This window comes from Eptesicus fuscus, chromosome 8 (genome assembly GCF_027574615.1).
Source record: "Eptesicus fuscus isolate TK198812 chromosome 8, DD_ASM_mEF_20220401, whole genome shotgun sequence".
Lineage (NCBI taxonomy): Eukaryota > Metazoa > Chordata > Mammalia > Chiroptera > Vespertilionidae > Eptesicus > Eptesicus fuscus.
The window spans coordinates 92,340,826-92,363,208 of record NC_072480.1 but is presented as its reverse complement, the minus strand read 5'-3'; the positions used below and the strand labels follow the sequence as shown (position 1 = coordinate 92,363,208).

The following is a 22,383-nucleotide window of genomic DNA, read 5'->3' as shown; positions in this document are numbered from 1 at the left end:
GCATTTAATAGATCCCGGTAAAAAATGCACATAACCACGCCCCTCCCGCGTTTCTAGTCTCAGCACCTGACTGTGAGAGGCTACCTGGTTTTCTGTACCTGGGATGGGGCGAGCAGTAAGTGCAGCCCTTAGCACACTGCCTATGTGAATAACTAACATTTTATTCCTCTGGAACCACTACATTACACCTGCTAGAGAAATTGCATGAACCTCTTACTGTTGGTTACGCGTGAGGTCCTCAGAACGTGCGTGTGAAAGTTGGCACTTGAACCTCTTATCAATCCGTCATTGCTATCATAGACATTTTATTAAAAATCATAATAGGGAACATTTATTGCTTAGAGCCATTTAAAAAAATTTTTATCCAGGGTGTCAGGTTTATACATAGGCTTGCATAGAAGTAATCTGCAAACGTGCCGCGTTATCAGTGTGAATATAATAAAAAATGTTAAAAACCAGAACGCAGATTACTTCCATGAAATCTTTTTTTTTTTTCCCTAATTACTAAATAAGCACGAGGCACTGGAAGTAGTTAATTTCCCTGAACCGTCGCCCAAGTGGTTCCAGACTCTGCGGCGTTATTGGCTGTTACATAAAGCTCCTGAGACCACCCACTCCCTCCCCCTTTGCCATCTCCGATGAGAACCATAACAACCCATAGGCATGTGCAGTGTGATGTCATGCACAGACTGCTGCGCTGGGGCTGCCAAGAGGAGATTTTATTCCGAGGAAGAGCATTGTTTTGGCAACATCTGGGAGAGCAAAGGGAAGCCGGAAACAGTGGGACCGCTCTGGGTTTTTTTTTTTCTCTGTGTGTGTGTGTGTGTGTGTGTGTGTGTGTGTGTGTGTGTGTGTGCTGGAATGACATTTGCTCTGTAGGCATGTTTCCTCTCGCTGGGTTTCTTGGCCTCGAGGAGTGCCGAGTTTAAAAAGACAGTATGTGACCACCCGCGGGAGCTGTTCCTTGTGTGAGCTCTGCCCACCTGCTCCGAAGACATGCTCTTGTCTCCCAAGTTCTCCTTGTCCACCATCCACGTCCGCCTGACTGCCAAGGGGCTGCTGCGCAACCTGCGCCTCCCCTCGGGGTTCCGGAGGAGCTCGGTCACCTTCCACGCAGGTTTGTCCGGCGTTGATTGCTCCGTGGTGGCTGGTGCGTGGGGGGCACCTGGATGGACGTGCAGATGTCTGCAGACGGTTCCCAATGAGATAGATGAGTGGGGAGTCGGGGGAGGAAGCTCTTTCTTTGAGAGCACTAGGCTTAATTTGTAAAAATAAAATTAAAAAAAAGCAGTTTTCTGATGGTTCCACACAGGCGTGTACGGCGCTGTGACTGTTTGCAAGCAGATGTGTGCTCCGTTTGTTTACAGAAAACAGAATTGTTGCCTTGGAGCTCCCTAGCTTTTTTCTCTCGGATGCCGACCAAATCTGTGAAAATCAACACCTGCCAACTGGCATGTTACTTCCAGTGATTTTGGAAATAGGCCGTGGGTATATCAAGAAGAATATTTTTCTTTCCAGTAAAGGATGAGATGAGATGAGAGGGTTTCTGTGGTTTTTCATTATGTAATTTCTCACTGAGATGGTGATGTTTCATAGACGACAAGATTTCCACATTCTAAACATTGGTCTGAATTTAAATACCCCGATGATGGTTTTGTGGAGAGGCAGGTAACAAGCGAGCCACAAATGAAGTCCTCCAGGGTTCATAGTGAAAATGTTTGCAGTTGCAAAAGACCGCCTCTGATGTGTACGCTCGTATCTGCCTTTTATTTTCTGTGCCTCAGATAGGAATCAGTGCGGCGTGTATCTTAGGCATGTGGGAGCCTGTGAGTCCCTCTGAGAGGATTCAGGAGCCGGACAGCCCGGCCTCTCGTTCTGATCATTGCAGCCATGGTAAATGAGGTTGATTTTAGGCTGTAAAAACGAGAGTGCTGTACATTGGATTTGGGCTGAGTAGTGTTCACTGTAAGAGGATTGTTTGGGGATGTAAACAGAAGCTATTTCCTTGTTTCATATGCCCGGCAGCCCTATGCATCTTGTTTTTCCTCTCTGCCCCTAGAGATTTTATTCAGCAACTGTCTCCCTGAGGCATCTCCCTTCTCTGTAGGATAATTCTCATTTTTCCAGCACCTCTTCCTCGTGTTTCATAACTCCCCCTGACCTGCCACCTGAGCCAGCCAGCCTTTCCCTCCCCATCTGGTCTGACAGCTAAAGGTACCCAGGCAGATTAGGAGGTTCACAGTGGCCGTGTGTGTTTCTCCCAGCAGAAATGTCACTATCGTTTTTTCAGCCTTAGAAAACAAAAAAGGGTGCCCTGTACTTGTAATAATTTGTGTGATCTAAAGTAGCTCCAAAAGCTTTCAACTTTAACTTAAAAATATAATCCATACTCCAAGTTAAAAGGAAAACCAAACCGTACAGGAGGTTGTTCAATTCCCAGGGAGCCTCCTTGTCACCCGACCCTGCCCCCTCCCGCAGGCAGCCACTCTCAGGGGGGGTGCCTTCCAGCCCCTGGTAGCTTCTGATCATGTGCGAGCCTGGATGGCCCTTTTACATCCTTCTTGGTTATACGGAAATGGATGCATACTATATACACTCTTCTATAGCTTGCTTTTGAAAGTTAATGTGTCTTAGATTTTCACATGAACACATTTATTTATCGCACTCCTTCTTAATGGTCACATGGCATCCCATTGTTGGGCCAGCCAAGATTTATTTCTCCAGTCTTCAGCTAGTGAACGTTTCCGGTTGTGTGTGTCTCTTTGTGAAGCAGTTAGCTTTCCAAGGCAGCTGAAGCAAAAAGAGACAAGGCTTTGATCACCAGAGTTTAACTAATAGGGTTCTTTCCGCTCCATTTTTATTTTCGGAACTTATATAAACCTATTTCGCAACATCCATCTGCCTGCAGTCACAGTTTTCAGAGCTGGAGTGCACCGAGAGGGGATCTGGTTGGTCTTATTTGCCGCCAAGAAGTCTGCGGCCCAGAGCCGTGAACACAGCCTGTGGCAGAGATGGGACTAAAACCCGGGGCCTCGGTTTAGAATTTCTGGGTTATAGATTTTCCGGACTGTGAATTTTGCTCTAATTCTGATCCAGCAAATAGTAGTGATCCAGCAAATAGTAGTGATGAAAAAAAAAGAGTTTTGTGCATGGAGAGGATTTTAAAATTATGTCAAGTACAGAATTCTACTCACCCCCAGTAAGAATCTTTTGTGAGCTTTATCCGCATTACATACCTTTAAGGACTGAGAAATCTTCCAGTAGAATGCATAACGAAGACCTTGTGTCTTTTCTTATCCGCGTGGCTGCGGGCAGTAGCTGTGTTTGTATTCTTACTAAGGGAAGTTGTGTTGGTTGCCCTAGTGGCAGTGGTGGTGACCTGGATTCCAGGAGCCCGGGGTTTGTGGCCTTGGTTCTGCTGGTCACCACGTCAGAGACCTTGATCACATAACCATACAGGAAGTCCCTTTAACCTGAAATTCTGAGGTTCTTCTGACTACAGATTTAAAACTCCCTGGATGTATTACTGACACCTGAAAATTCATCGCCTCGAAACGAATTCTCTCCTTCTCTCTCAAGCTGTTACTATGCCTAATTTGTTTATTTCTCTTTGTGACACCATGTTTTTCCCTTGTCCTATCATTAAGTCTGTCACCTTGGAATCCTTGTTCTTGGTCATTTGGCCGTAACTAACTGGTTGCAAGAATCTAAGACTCTGCCGTAGGAAATCTCTATTTGTTTTTACCCTCCGCCACTCCTCTAGCTCAGGCTTTGCTATTAGGCTGAAGCTTTGGACATTACTCTTTTGACAAGTAAACAATATGGACAGTTTCATATCCCCTAACCTAATACGTCGGGCTATTTGAAGGATTTTATATTTTTGGTTTGGGGCACCAGCCTTTCCCCTGTTTCTAAACTTTTTCACATTGCAGGATCCATTCATTCATTCATTTCATAAATAAATACGTATTAGACGTGTATATGTGTCAGGTGCACTGCTAGATGCTGCAAACAGAGCCAGGACTGCGTCACACGTGGCCCCTGTCTCCACACAGCCCACAATTTAATGGAGACAGACAGACGTAGAACATGAAGTAATCCTGATGGGGCATGGGTGAGGCGCCCAAGGGTGAGGGTGTCTTTATCCAGGTGGTCCAGACTGTGGGCATAGACGGTGGAGAGAGAGGTGCCAGCGGTAAGGATGGTGCTCACAGGGACCCAGCGGGAACAGGCTCTTTCACTGAAGCCTCACATGCTTTGTGTGCTGTGCGTGTCCGTGTGTTGTTACTGTGTGGCACCCGTTGACAAGAGTGTGTTGTTGGAGCCAGCATGTAGTTTCCTCTGTGAACAGGGGCAAAGAAAGGAAGAGAGAATTTCCCGGAGTTCTGAGTGATGTGCAGGGCGCCGGGCATGGATGAGCTGGCGGCGGGAGGTCAAGGCTGGCATCTCCCGAGGCCCAGGAGTGGCTTCACTGGCTGCCCGAGGGCTGGCTGAGGTCTCCTGCCAGAGTGCTCGGCTCAGTCTGTTCCAGAATCTTGCCTGAAGGTAGCGGTGCCAATTTTATAATGAGTCAGTGAAGGGAAACGAATCTTCTAAGGAGAAATAGTTCTTGCCACCAGTTTGATTAGAATTCAGGTTTTCTGTGAAGCTGGACAGAGCTATATTAATTATTCTGAAAAGTGCCATTTTGAGGAAATGTTCTCTTTGATTCAAGTGAAGTTACTTGCACTGAAAAAATGGAGTTGGTTTTGCTGAGCTAGTGATCTTAAAAGTACATCGATAGCCCAGCCGGCATGGCTTAGTGTCAACTTAAGAACCAGGAGGTCACGGTTCGATTCCCAGTCAGGGCACATGCCCGGGTTGTGGGATCAGTCCCCAGTAGGGGGTGTGCAGGAGGCAGCCAATTAACGATTCCTTCTCATCATTGGTATTTCTCTCTCTCTCTCCCTCTCCCTTATTTGAAATCAATTAAAATATATAAATATATTGCCCTAACTGGTTTGGCTCAGTGGATAGAGCGTCAGCCTGCGGACTGAAGGGTCCCAGGTTCGATTCTGGTCAAGGGCACATGCCCGGGTTGTGGGCTCGATACCCAGTAGGGGGCACACAGGAGGCAGCCCATCAATGATTATCATCATTGATGTTTCTATCTCTCTCTCCCTCTCCCTTCCTCTCTGAAATCAATAAAAATATATTAAAATATATATATATAAATATATATATATTTAACCCTTTGCACTCGCTTGCTTTTTTCTCGATTCCTTTATTCTAATGCTAACCGTGTCAAGTCACACTCGACATCCGAGTGCAAAAGGTTAAAAAGCACATCAAGGATTCCCCCCCACTCCTCCGCCTCCCCCCCCTCCTCCTCCTCTCTAAAGTCAATGAGAACATATCCTTTGGTGAGGATTTTTAAAAAGGCAATTATTATAGCAAAAAGAAGAGATGTATATACAAATATATTGAGGAAGGCATGAGGACTGTTAACAGAAAATATTTTCATTTACTTAAAGCTGCACTGAAGAGAACTATTTTTTTGTTATCCTCACCCGAGGGTAATTTAAAGAAAAAACTGATTTGAGAGAGAGAGAGGGAGAGAGATAGAGGGAGAGAGAGAGAGAGAAAGAGAAACATCAATCAGTTGCCTCCCCTATGTCCCTGACAGGCTATGGAACCTGCAACCTAGGTATATGCCCTGACCAGGAATTGAACCCGAAACCTTTTGGTGTACAGGACACTCAAACCAACTGAACCACCCGGCCAGAGCGAAGAGAACTATTCTGACTAATCTGATATTCTGTCATAGTGAGGCAGAATGTGAATACGTGTGCTTAATTAGAATGAAAGGCATCCAGTTATGTTCTTTGGTTTGGTATTCATTTTTGAGACAGTCAAGTAGAATTGCTTTTAGCTGCAGTTTGTTAAGACAACTAAGAAGGTGCTTCTGTGTCTCACCTAAAAAGCAGCCCTGACATCGTTCAGTAGCTCAGCAACTTCAGGGTCAACTTCTCTGCTGCTTTCTTAGCACTTTCCTCATGATTGTTGCCTCATGATCTCACAATGGCTGCTCCAGGCAGGAAATAGGAAATAGGGAAGGGGTGGTGCCATATCACTAAAGCTTACATCTCATTGGCTAAGTCTTGTCACATGGCTGTCTCTACCCACAAGGGACTCTGGGATATTGAGTGTCTGACTTCTCCACTCTCTATAGTACATACAGGTATGAGAGGGTTAGAGCCTTATTGTAGTTTCTGCCACAGAGAAGGCAAAACAGTGATTTCTCAAAAGCTGATTATTAGCTGCTTATACGTAAGGGGAGTACATCATTTAATAGGCTGAACTTCGTGATAGACCCTATTGTTTTTTCTCTTTTACGACACAAAAGTTTTTTGGTAATGCTTACCTATTTTGTAGTTATGTCAATTAAATGCTTTCAAGTCACTTTGTTGTTTAAACATAAAGATTAATATTTTGACCTCTTAAATGAATTAATTTTCAGGTTTTAAGTAATACATTGAGAGAAAATGTTCTCAACTTTAGGTATGGCTTTTATATACTTAAAATGTGTTAACAAAAGATTAATGTTTTATTAGTAGAATATTTATGGTGGGTATTCTATTCCTACATTGTTAAGTTTTATACAAATTTAAACCAATAATTGATGACATGAATAATGATTTCTTAACTATCTTGGTAAGGTCCAGGTTACCGTGGGTCACTGTTCATAGATACAACTAGACAGTATGTTAATGGTGTGTGTTAGGAGCAATATTCAGGTCAGTGGGAAATAAAGAGCTGATTACTCCTCAGGAAAATGCGATGGCAGATGACTAAATTTGGAAAGTGCTATGGAGCAGGTGAGTTTAGAATAGACTCTCTTTGGAGAATAAAGAGCAGTGTTAGCACATGACCCACACCGTCCTCACCCTGACCCACACCTTCCCCTCTCTCTGCCCTCACATTCTCAAGCGATAATCTACTCCTCTTCGTGTTATTTCCTCGCTGGGAACGTGTGACTCACCCCGGATTCCCTTGGTCCAGCTGGCCACTAATCCTCCTGTTTTGCCTCATAAACACATTTATGTTTTGCTGCCTGTTCTTGCCGCCGCTGACCCCTGAGTGTCTCTTGCTGGGCTCCCTCCTGACCATACCCCCTCAGAGTTTCTCCCACACGCCTCCAGTCTCCGGCTCAGCATTGTTCTGTGCCTCCTACCAGATGAAACCTTGAATGGCACGCGTGCTCTCGCCCCCATGTATGCTGCCAGCCACTTCATCTTGCTGGGACACCAGGAGCACTGGCTTCCAGGGCCTCCAGGGCCTCCTGTACCTCTCTATGCCTTTGTATGTGCTCACCTTCTCTGCTTATCTGTCTGCCAAGTGTGCAAATGTCCATCCTGTCTGTAGAACCCTTTCTTGACAATCCCAGATCATCTTCGCTCTCCCCAGTCTGTACTCATTCTGCTATCTAATTATCAAATCATATTGCCATTGTCGATGACCTATTTCTTCTCTGCTGCAAAGAAGTTCCTTAAAAGCAAGGGCCGCTTTGTTAAGGAAGACATTGAGTAGACACTTACTGGATGAAGTGTCATTTGGGCCATCGATTCCTAACTGGGCACTCCCTCTTATTTGAACACACATTGCCCAATAATTTGCACTTCAGGGCTTTGCTTTCATGGAATATCCCAGGGTACACACCCACCATCCAAGGCTGAGGAAATACTGACCGGAAGGACTTGTGTAGAGATAGGTGTTTTTACTAAGGTTTATAGATACATAAGTTCAAATTAAGGCAGATAGGGGAAGTGGTTGTGTCTCCAAGGTGCGGGTAGAAAGTTAGAGAATGCTCGCTAGCCCATTAGTTCATTACCTACATTTTATTCGCCCACAAACATCCGTTTTCAATGCGGTATCTGGTAGAAAGCACAGACCACCTGATGACTCACTCACATTCAGATAGGTGGATGTGTGCGAGTCGAACAGGAAGAGATTAATACTAGGGAAAATCAATTCAGCAGAGACCCTTGGCGTCTTCAGGCCTCCCTGTACACTACCAGCCTCTTCTACGTGCCTCCTTTGCTCCCCAGGACATCAGGGAAGGTCTGCCCAACCACAGAAAACCAACACGGTAGATTTTGATAAATATTTGGCGAGTGAATGAGTATATCAATGAGTCTACAAGACACGAGGCCGCAGTATTACTACATCCTGTGTTGAGTTGTGTGTTTCATGGAAGCCAAGGCACTCTCCTGGAAGGTCTTGTCTCGAAGTCAATTTTAATATTTAGAAATCCAGGAGATTCAGTAAATGGCTTGTTTGGCCTTAGGATGGATGTGTCCTCCGCAGCTAGTATGTGATGATGGTTAGTCCATGTCTCTCAAAAATGGTGTTTAGTCTTGAGATGGGGATCTATATGTTTGAGTGACTTGAGTCTGGAAAAAAATGGTTCTGTTTCTCATTGCCTGCTACTTTAAGATGATAAATAAGATAATTAGACTAGTTTTAACTTTTATTAAATTTGAGGTTTCTGAGGAGAAAGAATAAAGATAGCAAGCAGTGTTATCCAGCTATTTTTCAAGTAAATATCTTTGGTGTAGGGCAGTGGTCGGCAAACTCATTAGTCAACAGAGCCAAATATCAACAATACAACGATTGAAATTTCTTTTGAGAGCCAAATTTTTTAAACTTAAACTTCTTCTAATGCCACTTCTTCAAAATAGACTCGCCCAGGCCATGGTATTTTGTGGAAGAGCCACACTCAAGGGGCCAAAGAGCCGCATGTGGCTCGCGAGCCACAGTTTGCCGACCACGGGTGTAGGGCTTTTGTTTTCCTGATGGAGGTTTCGGTTTCATTCTAATGAATCCTGGGAAGATTGGCTGGGACACAATGGTGGTAATTATCTTGTTGATAATTATCTTGTTGAGATACATCTGAATCTATGTAGACATTAGCGTTTAATTTGAAAGCTTCAGGTTAAATTGATCCTTTGAAATCAGAACATATCCTGTTAATAGGTATAATAGAATATTTTATGCCTTTAAATACAGCTTTTATTATCAGAGGTAATATGCTAATAAATGGAATGTAAGGGCAAAGTTTGGTTCACATTATGCTCATTTCTTATACATGATGAAATCCTGTGGGATTTAAGGGAAACTGTTGTGTTTTAGTAGTATGAAATACCCTATGTTTGAGCACTGGGGCTTTGAGCATCACTGGAGATTTTTGCATCATCTCTGATCTTCAGTTGAGTCAGGAGTGAGGAGGGTGAGAGGGATGCTCAAATTGGGCCATCTGCTACCATGTGGTACAATTTTGTCCTCAGGGAGCTCAGTGTTTGGAGCGGAAGATTGAGGCCACAACTTGCTTCTCCAGCTCTAGGTAGAGTGCAGCTTGTTAGCTTAGTGGCTCTTTTGTTACCATTTGAAGACATGTACTCTTAGAAGGATAATATGTCTGTGTTCTTTTCTCCTTAAATGTAAGTCTATTCTGAGTATTCATATACAATAAAACTCATGTTATTTAGAATCCTGTCTAGATTCCCCAAGGAAGAAACACAGATTGACTATGTTGTCTCCATAGCTAAGTGGATTTTAAGTGCTCAGAATTAATTTTAACCCATCTTTTAAACAAATAATACTACTTGTTCATTTTGAATAGGTAATATTTACCCCATGGTTAAAAAGTATAAAAAAATGTGTTAGAATGCCTTGTATCTGTCTGGTTCCCGTTCTCTTCTAAGGAAAAGCAAACATTGTTAGTCCTTTTATGTGTATTATGCAATAGCTTTGTTATGCCTTTATAAGAAGAAAATAAAATGTGGTCTTATATTCCCATCTTTATACAATAGGGCATAGTATCTACATTGTTCCTTAGTATGTTTTTTTTCATTTACCACAGGAGTTCTTAGTTCTGTGTCACAGCTGCGGTGTTCCACTATATAAATGTACTGTAATTTTTTAACGAATCCTCTACTTACGGACATTCGGGTTGTTTCCTCACCCTTTTCTTTGCCAACAAGTTTGCAGTGAAGACCGCTGTATAGACGTTATTTTTCTCCCTTGTAGGATTCATAACAGGATAAATTCTGGCTTCCCAGCTATGAATCCAATAGTTTATGCTAGGGTGTGTTAGAGAAGGGTTCTCGCCAAGCTTTTATGTCTTCCAACATCAACTTGAGTAAATGAAATTATGCAGACAGACGTGACCAGAATCGTTTTAAATGCTTGGATGAGGTTCTCAGGTAGCATTTAGCACTGCAGCATGATGGACAGATCTGAGGATTTTGATCTCTTCCCGAGGCAGAGCATGTCTGAGTTCCAGGTGTGATGCTTGGGTTTTCATGGCTGGACACTCAGGAGCCGATGCTGATGAATGGGCTTCCCCCACTCTTGAAATTCCGGTTCTCAGGCCACTCAGGAGGCCTGAGGAAAAAAGAGGCTGGTGTACTAACTAGTAAGGACAGCTTGGGTTTCACTGAAGCAGCCTCGTTCCCTCCCCTACTTCTCTAGCAAATACTTTCAATACAGTTGTAAGTTAAAATTTAAAAAATCTTGATAATACAGTGGGGGAAAAAAGTAGTTCACAAAGGAGCCAAACATAAATACTTAACTATGGCCTGACTTTGGTATAAGAGATAATTTGCAGGAAAATATAACATTTGGTGCTATAAAGATAGTACCTGAATTCTGAACCTCAGTGTGAAAAACAGTGTTTAATATGCTAATTTACATTTAATTAAATATATTTTCTTATGAAAAAACCTACTAAAACTTACCGTTGAATACTAAAACTCATCTGAAAGACTAAGTAGATGAGAATACTTAATGTTTTCTCTAAAACTGTTAATATGAAAGATTTACCACTCAGATTTTGTAAATAATTATAACCTTACAGTTTTTAAACTTTGATATTGTGTTAAATTATAAAAGTGATTAGCATATAAATTGTAGAAAGAAAATCAAACATTGTTAAGGATTCAAGAAATGATGAATTTAAAGCAATGTATCAATAAATAAATGAGTATTTCAATAAAGTATTGGTAGGACATACAGCAATGACACCAACCAGGAGCATGGGTGTATATCTACATATGTTGCAGTAAATTCTAGGTGGTCAAAGAGTTAAAAGTGTTTATTGCTGTCCTGGTTTTGTTGTTGTTGTTATCTTGTTTTTGGTTTTGTATCCTACCTAATAAAAGAGTAATATGCAAATTGACCACACCTTCGCTACGCCCAAGCCACACCCACCAGCCAATCAGGGCGAGTATGCAAATTAACCCAACCAAGATGGTGGTTAATTTGCATATCAAGACAGCATAGGAAGAAGCCAAGCACTGCAGAAGGGAGTGAAGATGTGGAGAAGCAAGCAGGCAGGGCTGGCCGGCGGAGAAGGGAGGCAAGCAGGCGGGGCCAAGAGAGAAGGGAGGCAAGCAGGCAGGGCGGGGGAGAGCGCAGCAGGAAGCCCTGTTGCAGGAATCTTCCTGCAACGGGCTACTAGTAAAATATAAAAAACACGGTATGAAACAGATGTTTATATGTAAGTTTATTGAAATGAAGAGTTCTCAGGTAATGGGCTTGAATGTGTTAAAGTAACATCTTACCAAGATTATTGCATACATATTTGTTTTAGTTATGAAATATATTACATCTCCACCCCATATTCACTTTCCAAAATGTGTGGGAATAGTAGAGACCTGACTTCGGAGGCCTAGGTCCTGACCTTGAATCTGTCCCATAGAAGCTGCCTGTCTACACCTGGGCAAGGCCCTCATCTCTGAGTATCACCTTCCCTACCAAGGGTGACTGGGAGAACGGAAAGAGAGGAAAGTGAGACACTATGAACAGTAAAACATTATTAATTATTATTATCTGTATAGGAAAAGTAAAATTTCTAAGAACACTTTAGGAAACGAAATAAAGGAATACGAAGCTCAGATATTTTGACATAATTTAAAAATATTTTTCATGAATATAGTGACTTGATAAAGTTGTTCTTCCTTCAGGATTTTAATATTATGACTATTAACTCAGTTACTTTCTCCATCTGGGGAATTGGCAATTATTGACAGACAACTATTAATGATGACTAATAAAGAATCCCGGATAAACACTTTCCCCCTCTTTTCAAGTAATTTGAAAACACAACAGATATCTTAGTCATTTTAGAACTGGGAATTGTCAAGCATGAGTACAGATGCGAGTTGTTTAACTATGGAAAGCAGCCATAGAAAATGAACGCCTTTTTTTCTTTTTTTTTTCCTGTTTTTGGCCATTGGTTCTTGGATCACGAATACTGAGGTTTCTTTGTTTATTTTCCTTCAAGTGATCACTGTAATTTTCCTTCCCCTGAAAAATTAGAGAAAATAATTAGTTTATAAAATTGCCGTGGTTACCACAGAATGTGGATGCCATAGCAAATGCCTGTGAGAACAAGGAAACGTGGGTGTTTTTTACATTTTCTGGTAGCTTTTTATTTTTTAGATTTAGATTTGTTTTGAGTGTGTGGCCTCCTTGTCTGAAGAAGCTAAACAGCTTGTGTCCTGCTTTCCCGGTCTGTTTGATATTTAAAGTGACTGAGGCATTTGGAATGGCTCCTAAACTGAACAGGTTTTCATTTAAAACAGAGAAGAGTAGTTCCCAGGGCACCGTGGCACAGAAAGTGAGTAATCACTCGGCATGCGAGTATTAACATGTGCTTTAAAAAAGATGCTTATAGCTATTATTACTAGTTGGAAGGGGAAAAACCAGCCAAGCTTGTATTTGATAGAAAATGAAATAGTACAGTCAAGAGTCTAGTGCTCTTGACAGTGAATTTAAAGATAAGGGACAAAATGTGAGTAGATTTTAAATGTACACGATGATTCTTTAGAGACTAGGGAGTGACTCGTCTGCAGTATAAATCTTCGTAATGACCAGGCCAGCAGCAGGGAAGGGGTGGGAAGATCGTAAAAAATGTGTAGGGGGAGGGAAAGGCATTTAAAGTCCAATAATTTGTGTTTTTCTTTCAGCATATGTGACCAGAATATAGAGTCAGGCTAACAGTGACAGTCAGGTTTCTGTACCAGTGTGCCTAGGAAATGAGAAGCTACGAAATCAACATGATTTTGCACACAAGTTTTCTGTGTCTGGATTGTTTCATGTAGATAATTTCTCTGCCCCATAGAGAGCTTTTAAAGTCACAATGAAAGCCATTGTCTGTGTTCATGAATTCCAAACGTCTAGATATGTGATTAATTCCAGTTCTCATTCATATGCTTTCCTTCAGTAAACATAACTTAAATGCATTTCTGTGGCTTCTCTCGTTGTATCTGAATGCATATGGTGCTTATTCTAGAAATCACAATCATATATGTCACTACCTCTTATTAATTCCTTTTGCAGTTGAAAACGGCAGACAGAAGACTCCCAGAAGTTTATGTATCCAAACTCAGACGTCTCCAGATGTGCTCTCCTCTGAGAAAACACTTGAGTTGGCTCAGTATAAAACAAAATCAGAGAGCCAGAGTCGGTTTATCCTGCACCTTAAGCAGCTTGTCTCCTGCGGGAATGCCAAGTTTGAAGCATTAACAGTTGTGATTCAGCACCTACTGTCTGAGGTAAGGATATGTGCCCCCCCCCCCCAGGCAGTCTTTTCCCCTGAAGTGGGGGACCAGGATGGCGGGGGGGGGGGGGTGTGGGGGGAGAAGGGGAGCAGTGTTCATGGGTTGTTTTGTGAATATCTTTACATTGATGATTGGTAAAATCAGATATAATTCACCCAATTATGCTTTTGCCACTCACTTGATACCCAAGTCACTCTTTAGAAATTTGGGGTGAAACGTTTCTTCTCTAGATAGTCTCATAGACCAGCAGTCGATCGTGAAAAGGTATTTGCCTGTGATACGCCTGTGCACCTGCGGACTAGACAGTAAACCCGTGATTTTGTGGACCTCGATTGAACAGACTTTGGATCAGACAGACAAAATTTCCAGCCCGCATGTCATATGTGAAAATTAATACCGTGTCAATGTTTTTAAAATTTATCTTTATTTTTGAAGTATTAGAGATGTCCTTCCTTTTCCCCCCGTTGATTTGCTCCACCCTGCATCCAACGTCACCACATTATTGTCTGTGTCCGTGGGTTATGCATATAAGTTCTTTGGTTAGCCTCTCCCTACCCACACATCCATCCTCGCCTTCCCTCTGAGATTCAACCTGTTCATTTTAAAATGCTTTTAACCAAGATTTGCTTATAATTAAATTAACAGGTTATTTTTTTATTGTTATTAATTCACTGTTGTTATTATTTTTTAAATATATTTTTATTGATTTCAGAGAGGAAGGGAAAGGGAGAGAAAGATAGAAACATCAGTGTTGAGAGAGAATCATCAATCAGCTGCCTCCTGCATGCCCCCCACTGGGATCGAGCCCACAACCCAGGCATGTGCCCTGACCTGGCATCGAACTGTGACTGTGGGTTCATCGGTTGACACTCAACCACTGAGCAACACTGTCGGCCAATTCACTGTTATTCTTTAAAAACTTTAGCAAATAGGCCATGTGTTGAAAAAAAATACTGTAGTAATTTCACCAACGTAAGTAAATATTACATATCTACAACTATAGTGTACATATTTAAATACAACAGTCACCACTCGTAAACAATGTTCCGTGAATGATTAGCACATGATCACACTCCATCTCGAGGTAATTGGTTCTTTTGTCTTGTGGCTTGACTTTCTGCAGCAGTTTTTTATTTATTTTTTATTTTTTTATTTTAGAGAGGAAGGGAGAGGGAGAAAGAGATAGAAACATCAATGATGAGAGAGAATCATCAATCGGCTGCCTCGTGCACACCCCCTACTAGGGATGGAGCCTGAAATCCAGGCATGTGTCCTGACCAGGAATCGAACCATGGCCTCCTGGTTCATGAGGCCATGCTCAACCACTGAGCCACAGCAGTTTTTTCCCCTTCTCTTTATTAAGATATTACATATGTGTCCTTATCCCCCCCATTGCCTCCCCACCCCACCCCATTCATGCCCTCGAGCCACAGCAGTTTTAACATAGGCTGGCTGAATGTTCCCACATGGGCCAAGTTGTGCCCAGCTATGTACATTTCTGTACTCTCCGTGACTGGTGAATGCACACATTTACTAGACTTAATTCAGTATAAATTTAAAAGTACAGCCTGGCCGGTGTGGCTCAGTGGTTGAGCATCGACCTATGTGCCGGTTCAATTCCCAGTTAGGACACATGCCTGGGTTGCAGGTTCCATCCCCAGTTCAGTCTGGGCGAGTGTGGGAGGCAATCAACCCATGTGTCTCTCCCACATCGATGTTTCCCTTTCTCTCTCTCTCTCCCTATCTCTCCCTCTCTTCCTCTCTCCCTCCCTCTCTCTCTCCCTCTCTCTCTCCCTCCCTCTCTCTGTCTTTTTCTCTCTCTCCCCCCTCCTCCCTCCCTTCCACTCTCTCTAAAAACTCAATGGGGAAAAAATGTCCACCAGTGAGAATTAACAAAAGGAAGGGAGAGAGGGAGGGAGGGAAAAGGGAAGGAAGGAAGGAAGGACAGACATTGATGCTAGAGCTGTTAAGAAATTTGACGATCATCAGACGGCTAGTAAGAGGAGGATCAAGACTTGAACACACATCTAGGACACTTTGAACTGAAAAGCCCCTATGAATATCCCTATGTGCTTTTCCATCCTTTGTTCAAATGCCATTACTGGGCTACTACTGCCTTTCCCGCTAACAAACACACGTTCAGATCTTCCTTATAGTGGCATCCCATCACCACCTGCATTTAACTTACATTACATGTGGCAGGCTCCTTGGGCAGACAGCCGAAGTTAAAAATGCAAATTAAATAGGTCAGGCAGTTCTGCGTTCCATGCCCCTCAGGAAGCAGAGGACAGGAGTCAGCTCTTCCTTCAGCTGTATTCTCAGTCCCCAAACACCCGGTGGGCATGAACCTTTCACAATCTGTGTGATCCTGGTGTTTAAAGATATTTTCTTCCCAGCCATGGCCGCCGGCGTGGCTCAGTTGATTGGAATCATCCTGTGCACCGAAAGGTTGCCAGTTCGATTCCTGGTCAGGGCACATGCCCGGGTAGTAGGCTCAATTCCCGGTAGGGAGGGGGTGCAGGAGGCAGCTGACTGATGTTTTGCTCTGACGTTGATGTTTCTCTCTCTCTCCCCCTCTACCTTCCTTCCTCTCTCTTTAAAAATCAATTTAAAAATCTTAAAAAAAACACACACACCATACTTTCTTCCCATATGACCTGGGTCCTAAACACAAGCCAAAGACAGATTATGGGGTGTTCAGTTGGAGAAAGCAATTCCCACACTGAAGGATAACCTCACAGGACGGGGCGTGCTGAGAGATGCTTTGCCAGTCGAAGTAGGGCAAAATCTTAGTGTATTTTAGGGATACTTTTACTGGATGTGAATTTCATCCTATACTTAATTTAGGTCCTAGCACCTATGTAATTGTGACTCCACCAAATTTCTAAAAATTCCAGTCAAAACTCCCTCTTTTAAGAAGACTTTCCTGATCCTTCTAGATATCTACCTACTGTCTGGGTTCCAGGTGCACTTACATTTCTGTAGCTCTCTACCTTATAGGTAATCAGCTAGCACATGTTTTTGATTTTTAAGACAGGAAGCTCACTGGGAGCAGGATCTGTGTTTAGCTCTTTCTTAGACCACCCAGCAGCTATGGTGGTGCCTTATGTCTAGTAGACATACGATGTATATCCGAATGTACAAACGGATGAGTAGAGAGGAGGGAATCCCGAGTTGAACATATAAAGCCTTAATGTGTATGTTCTTTGCTAGCTCTTTATAATCAACTAGAGGCCCGGTGCACAAATTCGTGCACGGGTGGGATCCCTTGGCCTGGCCGGCGATGGGGGCTGATCGGGGCTATCTCGTTTAGTCTTGAAAGGGCAGATAGGGGCCAGCCGGGAGGAGGGACTGTGGGAGGTTGGCTGTGGGAGCACACTGACCACCTGGGGGCAGCTCCTGCATTGAGTGTCTGCCCCCTGGTCGTCAGTGCATGTCATAGCTTAGGCTTTTATATATATAGACTAGAGGCCCGATGCACGAAGATTCATGCAAGAATGGGCCTTCCTTCCCCTGGCTGCCGGCACCACCTTGGCTCCGGCCAGAGCCGCCTTTCTGCCTTTGCACAGGCCGGAGCCACCTTTCCACCTTCCCATGCTGCCCAGAGGCCCGGAGCGGCTGGGGCGGTGCGGAATGCCTGCATCGTTGCCATGGCGATGACGCAAGCGTCCTGCCCCTGGCCACTCGGCACCTGCATATGCAAATTAACCCGCCATATTTTTGGGTTAATTTGTATACTCCTCATTGGCTGGTGGGCGTCGAGAAGGTACGGTCAATTTGCATCTTTCTCTTTTATTAGTGTAGATTAGCAAATATTTACTGATTGCCTAATGTGTGCAGGGCACTGTTATAAAACAGTTGGGAAGGAAAGACATAACTAGGGGGAAAGTTAAGCAATTTCTTCAAAACGATTTTCTCTTAACCCTCCATTACAGAAGTGATTGATTGATTGATTGATTATGTTGACCTATAAATATAGATCTTATAGATGTAGATTGATTTGTATATGCATGTATATCTTGTTATTGCTAATTTTTTTCTAATTGGTTTTGGAGCTTTAGATTATGGGTAAAAATTATTGATTATAGGGCGTACTGGAACATTAACTTATCTTTTTGTTGCAAGTCTATTTAATAACTGCAACTTCCCCACTTTAATGGCAGACACAATTCAATACATACTGGACGTTCTAAGAAATGTCTCATGTATCTGGAAACTAATACCACATTTTCTCTTTCTCAAAAGGACACAGTGTGGTTTTAGTTCTAATTCTCGCGTTGCCCTTGCATAGTTGTACAGCATTCTGTGCAGACTGCCCCAGGGGAGGACAGTGTTGGTAGTAATCCCAATTTCTTCATAAAAGGGTCTGTGGATGAGTTTTTAGGTAAGCCTGAGCAGGATCGAGGTCACCCCACTGATTATCCAGTGTGCCTCCAATTCTATTTTTGCAGGAGGAATCTAACGTAAAGTAGCACCTAAACAAAGGTGAATTTTGAGTGACACCAGCAGTCTACTATAAATAAAATAGTCTCTGAACAAAAAACACAGTGGACACGATTGTGTGAGCACTGGGAAGGAGGTGGGGCATTGCCCACATCTCAGCCGTCTGATGTGGCTCTTTCCTGCAAACCCCCGAGCTGCGCATGCTCTTCGACAGCCAGCAAATTCTGGCCTGCTGATGGGATGCCGGCCAGAAGCTAAGTGCCTGTGGCCAAGGACGTCCTAATTAAATTGTGGTGAATCCATTTTTTTCTTGGAGCACTTCATATATTTAATGTATGAGTATAAAAGCATTTTTCTATCTGGAGTCCCACCTCTTTTTTCACATTGGGTGGAATTCTGCATGTTATATGCTACAAAGGGACTGATATAAACTTGTTATCTGGACTGTAATGACTTTATGATCTAAGACAGGAACACTGATATGGGAGCAGCTGGATCAGAAGAAATAGGCAATCAGTATCTGAGTGACAAAATACATTTTGTCATCTAGAAGTAAAGGGTAACGTATCTTAAAGGGCAAGCTACCAGGAAGAGTTGGGCAGAAACTAACAGTATGAGACTGTTACGGCAGGGGGCTCTGTGGCCAGAATTTAGGCTGTGGCTTTAAGAGGATCATTGGTTTTTCCATTGTCCTGTACTGCTTCCTCTCCGATGAGGTCATCTGCTTTGAGACATGATAAAGAGAATTGGGCCTGGACATTTTAGTTCTATCTACGTGCCAACCTTCTCAAAGGCAGGGACCATGTCTTAAATTTCTCTCATATTTTTTCCCCAGCATCTGGACTGGTGCTTGGTCAGTTGATATTGAGTAATAATTTTCCAACCAACTCAGAAGGATGCATGTGCTGTCTAGGCATATGGGGAAGAGGGAGGGTGTCTGTGAGTGACATGTAGCCTTCTCCCAAAGTTTGCACAGGGGCCCAGGTGAAGCAGACCAGGCATTCCCGAGTGTGTAGGTGGGACATGCGTGGCGAGCGTGCCTTGGACAGGGGAGTCAGGAGTCTAAAGAGCAGTTGCATGATTGAGGTTCATGGAATTGGGGTGATGTTTATTTTTTTTATGTAAATCAGTAGAAGACTCGGGTGTTTAGTTGTGCAAGGAAGATGGGATAATGTAGCAGCCCTCTGCAAGGGAGTGTGTAGGGATGCTTCCGACAGCCCAGGGAGGGTTGGCGAGGATCAGGACGAGGGTGGAGGTAGTTCTAATAGGAAAGAGCAATTCAAGGCACACCAGGAAGGAAAAACCGACTCGGGCACACCCAGGTAGACAAAGAAGAGTCAAGATGACCTCACGGTTTTCCTGTTCCTGTTCCTGGGGTTGACAGAGGTTGGAAGGTATCCATGGCTCTGGGCACGGAGGGCAGGAGGTAGGGTGCAGCAGAGTTGGGAGAAACGGCACATGCTACTGAGACTCCTTGTCCCCAAAGGCCCTTTAATCAGCAAAACGATCACCTGGTATAGATCTGTAGTAGGATGTACAAGTTTTCACAAAGTGACTGCTGGCAATTATATACCAACTTAATTTTTTATGGAGGTTTGAAAAGTGGTGGAACTTTCTTTCTATTGGCAATCAAGGCACCCTTGGAAGAAGGGAATTATAAGCCGGTTGACTGAACGTGCTGCAGGATTGCTCGCATCTCGTGAAGCTGTCTTCTGATTTTCTTGTCGCTTGAGTGACAAAACTTGCCGATACTTGAACTAGATTACTAAGCAAACAAAATTAAGGCTTCACTCGAAGGTATGAGATTCAGAGAAGTATGTAGTGTATGTATTTTTCAATTTTCTTCTAATTTTATTCAGGTTGGTTTTCCACAAACTTCAATTTCTACATTAGAAAACCCATTACTTGTTGATTTTTAAAAAATATATAATTGTATTGATTTCAGAGAGGAAGGGAGAGGGAGAGAGAGATAGAAACATCAATGATGAGAGAGAGAATCATTGATTGGCTGCCTCCTGCATGACCCCTGGGGATCGAGTCCATAAAGTGGGCATGTGCCCTTGACCAGAATCGAACCCGGGACTCTTTAGTCCACAGGCTGACGCTCTACCCACTGAGCCAAACCAGCTAGGGCCACTTGTTGATTTTTAAAACCTGGACTAACTGATCTGTGATTTCAGAACAGCTCAGTGCTGTGTCTTAAACATCAAGCACTCAGAATACCATCGAGGCCAAAATGACTCAGTGAGAGAAAGTGTTTCTTAAATTTCACTGTTAAATGTCCAAATGACAGTGCTGGTGTGTTGGTAACTCCGGCTCTCAAATCAGAATTTCACCCTTTTCCTGAAAACACCAGAGGACCGTGTTCTCAGCATTCAAAGGGAATCTTGCGGAAAACAGCGTTTGTTGTAGAAGGGCGTTTTATATTCCAGGTCACAACACACACACGCTTTCGTGGTTGTTCACCTAGTAGTTCATAGGCGCGTTCACATATAGGCATCAGAGACCAAGTTTCCCTCTCCCGTTAGTCCGTGTGACCATCTAATGACCTCAGTTAGGGAGGGGCATAGCAGGGCTCACAAATCTAAGAATCACTCCATTATCCACGCAGCGAAGGTCTGTCTTTCTTTCCCCCCCGCACCGGCTGAGATTTAAGTAAGTGCCCATCGATCAGTCTGACGTCTGGCTCTCGTTTTCCATAAATGAAGGGCTGTGGCTTTAAGTGATCGCAGGCTGCCTGTGCCAAAGGCACTCGCTGCAGCATCAGCCTGTGTGCGGAGAGGCGAGGCCGCAGAGGCAGCCGCTAACCTGCAGGACGAGAAGTAAGGCTAACCCAGGACCAAAGGCCCGCCTCCCGGGAGAGCTGCCTCCCGGTAGAGCTTCAGATGTAGACAGACCGGCTGGTGGGTGGCGTGGCCACCTGTGCGCTTCGCGGGCAGTGCAGGGGGCGGGGGGATTGGAGACAGAAGCTGGAAAATGGGCTGCTCCGGCAGCAAAATGTGCCTCTATTCTCCATGTGCAGCGACAAGGGTAATTAGTATTTGTTTCTAGTGCTTTTCTGGAGGAGTGGCAGGGACTAAGGCAGAGGTCTGTGGAAAGAGGGGGAAATGCTTTAAATGACAAGCGACTCCCGCCTGCAATCACTGTGATCAAGATGTGGCGGGGGGGTGGGGGGGGGGTGGGGGGGGCTCCCCTTGGCGGCTCCTAGGGGGGCATTTTCGGGGAGCTGTGACTTCCGCCTTTTCCTCCCTCCCACCCTGGGTTTGGGGCTCTGCCTGATAAAGAAACGGTATCTAATGGCTGTGTCTGTGTGAGCGTGTGTGCATGGGTGATGGCTGTGAGTTGCTGTCCCTGGGAAATTCTTTCTTTTGCAAGGTTGAAAATTGCTTTGTGACTACCAAGACAGCTGCCTGCTTTTCCCTGATTCTTGTCTGTAGCATCTACCGAAGAACTGTAGCTGATTCAGTATATTATCATCTTCAGAAAATAATGTGGCTTGCTGAGTCAAATCAGTTTAATTTTTGTCTTTACTAGAGGATTATTTTTTCGCCTCAGCTTTATCACAAACTTTGTGTCTTCCTTTTAGAAGTCAAGGGCTGTCACAACTTCTTTTTATTGGTATTTGCAGATATAGGACAAAGTGCGCACCAGCGCAGATGCTGGGAACATTAAATATTTATCTAGAGCTGATGAGGTCTGGCTTGCCCTCGGAGGGGGGGCTGCATCACATCTTGAGCGCAGTGCGCATCCGCGGAAAGGCTTTGCTCTGAGTAAACATTCTCAGCGCCTCCCGTGCAAGTTGCACGCGGCCCTGAGAAAATACAGATGTGTTTTGGGGGAACTCGGATTTCCTTCACCCGGAGGGACAGCTGTGTTTTTGAACAGCACACACTGTTAGCCTAAGTGATTCACATCTTGGCCTCTGGATGCTGAGTCTCGTCTTCCTGGTGATAACAAATGTGCGCCTCGCTGGGAGGGACCCCCCTGACCACCGGAGTAACCTGATGTTTGTCTTCCGCAGCGGGAGGAAGCTCTGAAACAGCACAAAACCCTGTCGCAAGAACTCGTGAGCCTCCGGGGAGAGCTGGGTAAGAGCTTTTCTTCTTGTTGAGGGTTACCGGGCGCGGGGCGGACTGGCCGGCTTGGTCTGCCCGGCTGCGTTGTGGCTGGAGGTGCCGGCTGGCAGCTGGTAGCTGCCCCCTCTGGCATCGCCGTGCAAACACTTAACCATCGACATTTCTTCTGAATCTTGGCAGTGTGACCGGCCGTTCACAGAATTCCTGGCACTGATCTGACGAAGCCTAGCAGAGCTTCTGATGACCAAAGCATTCCTCTT

General features: G+C 44.0%; 1 protein-coding gene across 5 annotated transcripts in view; it reads left to right on the top strand.

Annotated features, from left to right (window-relative positions):
- MTUS1 (microtubule associated scaffold protein 1) overlaps positions 1-22,383 on the top strand; it is a 137,146-nt gene that overhangs the window by 90,410 nt on the left and 24,353 nt on the right. For 3 of the 5 annotated variants that reach the window (XM_054720099.1, XM_054720098.1, XM_054720101.1), the window contains 2 exons: positions 13,384-13,598; positions 22,069-22,135. In XM_054720099.1, coding sequence (XP_054576074.1) covers positions 13,384-13,598; positions 22,069-22,135 — 282 coding nt within the window. Of the gene's footprint in view, positions 1-882; positions 1,118-6,139; positions 6,221-13,383; positions 13,599-22,068; positions 22,136-22,383 lie in introns of those variants that run through there. The other 2 variants (XM_028152620.2, XM_054720102.1) reach the window with 2 other exon arrangements.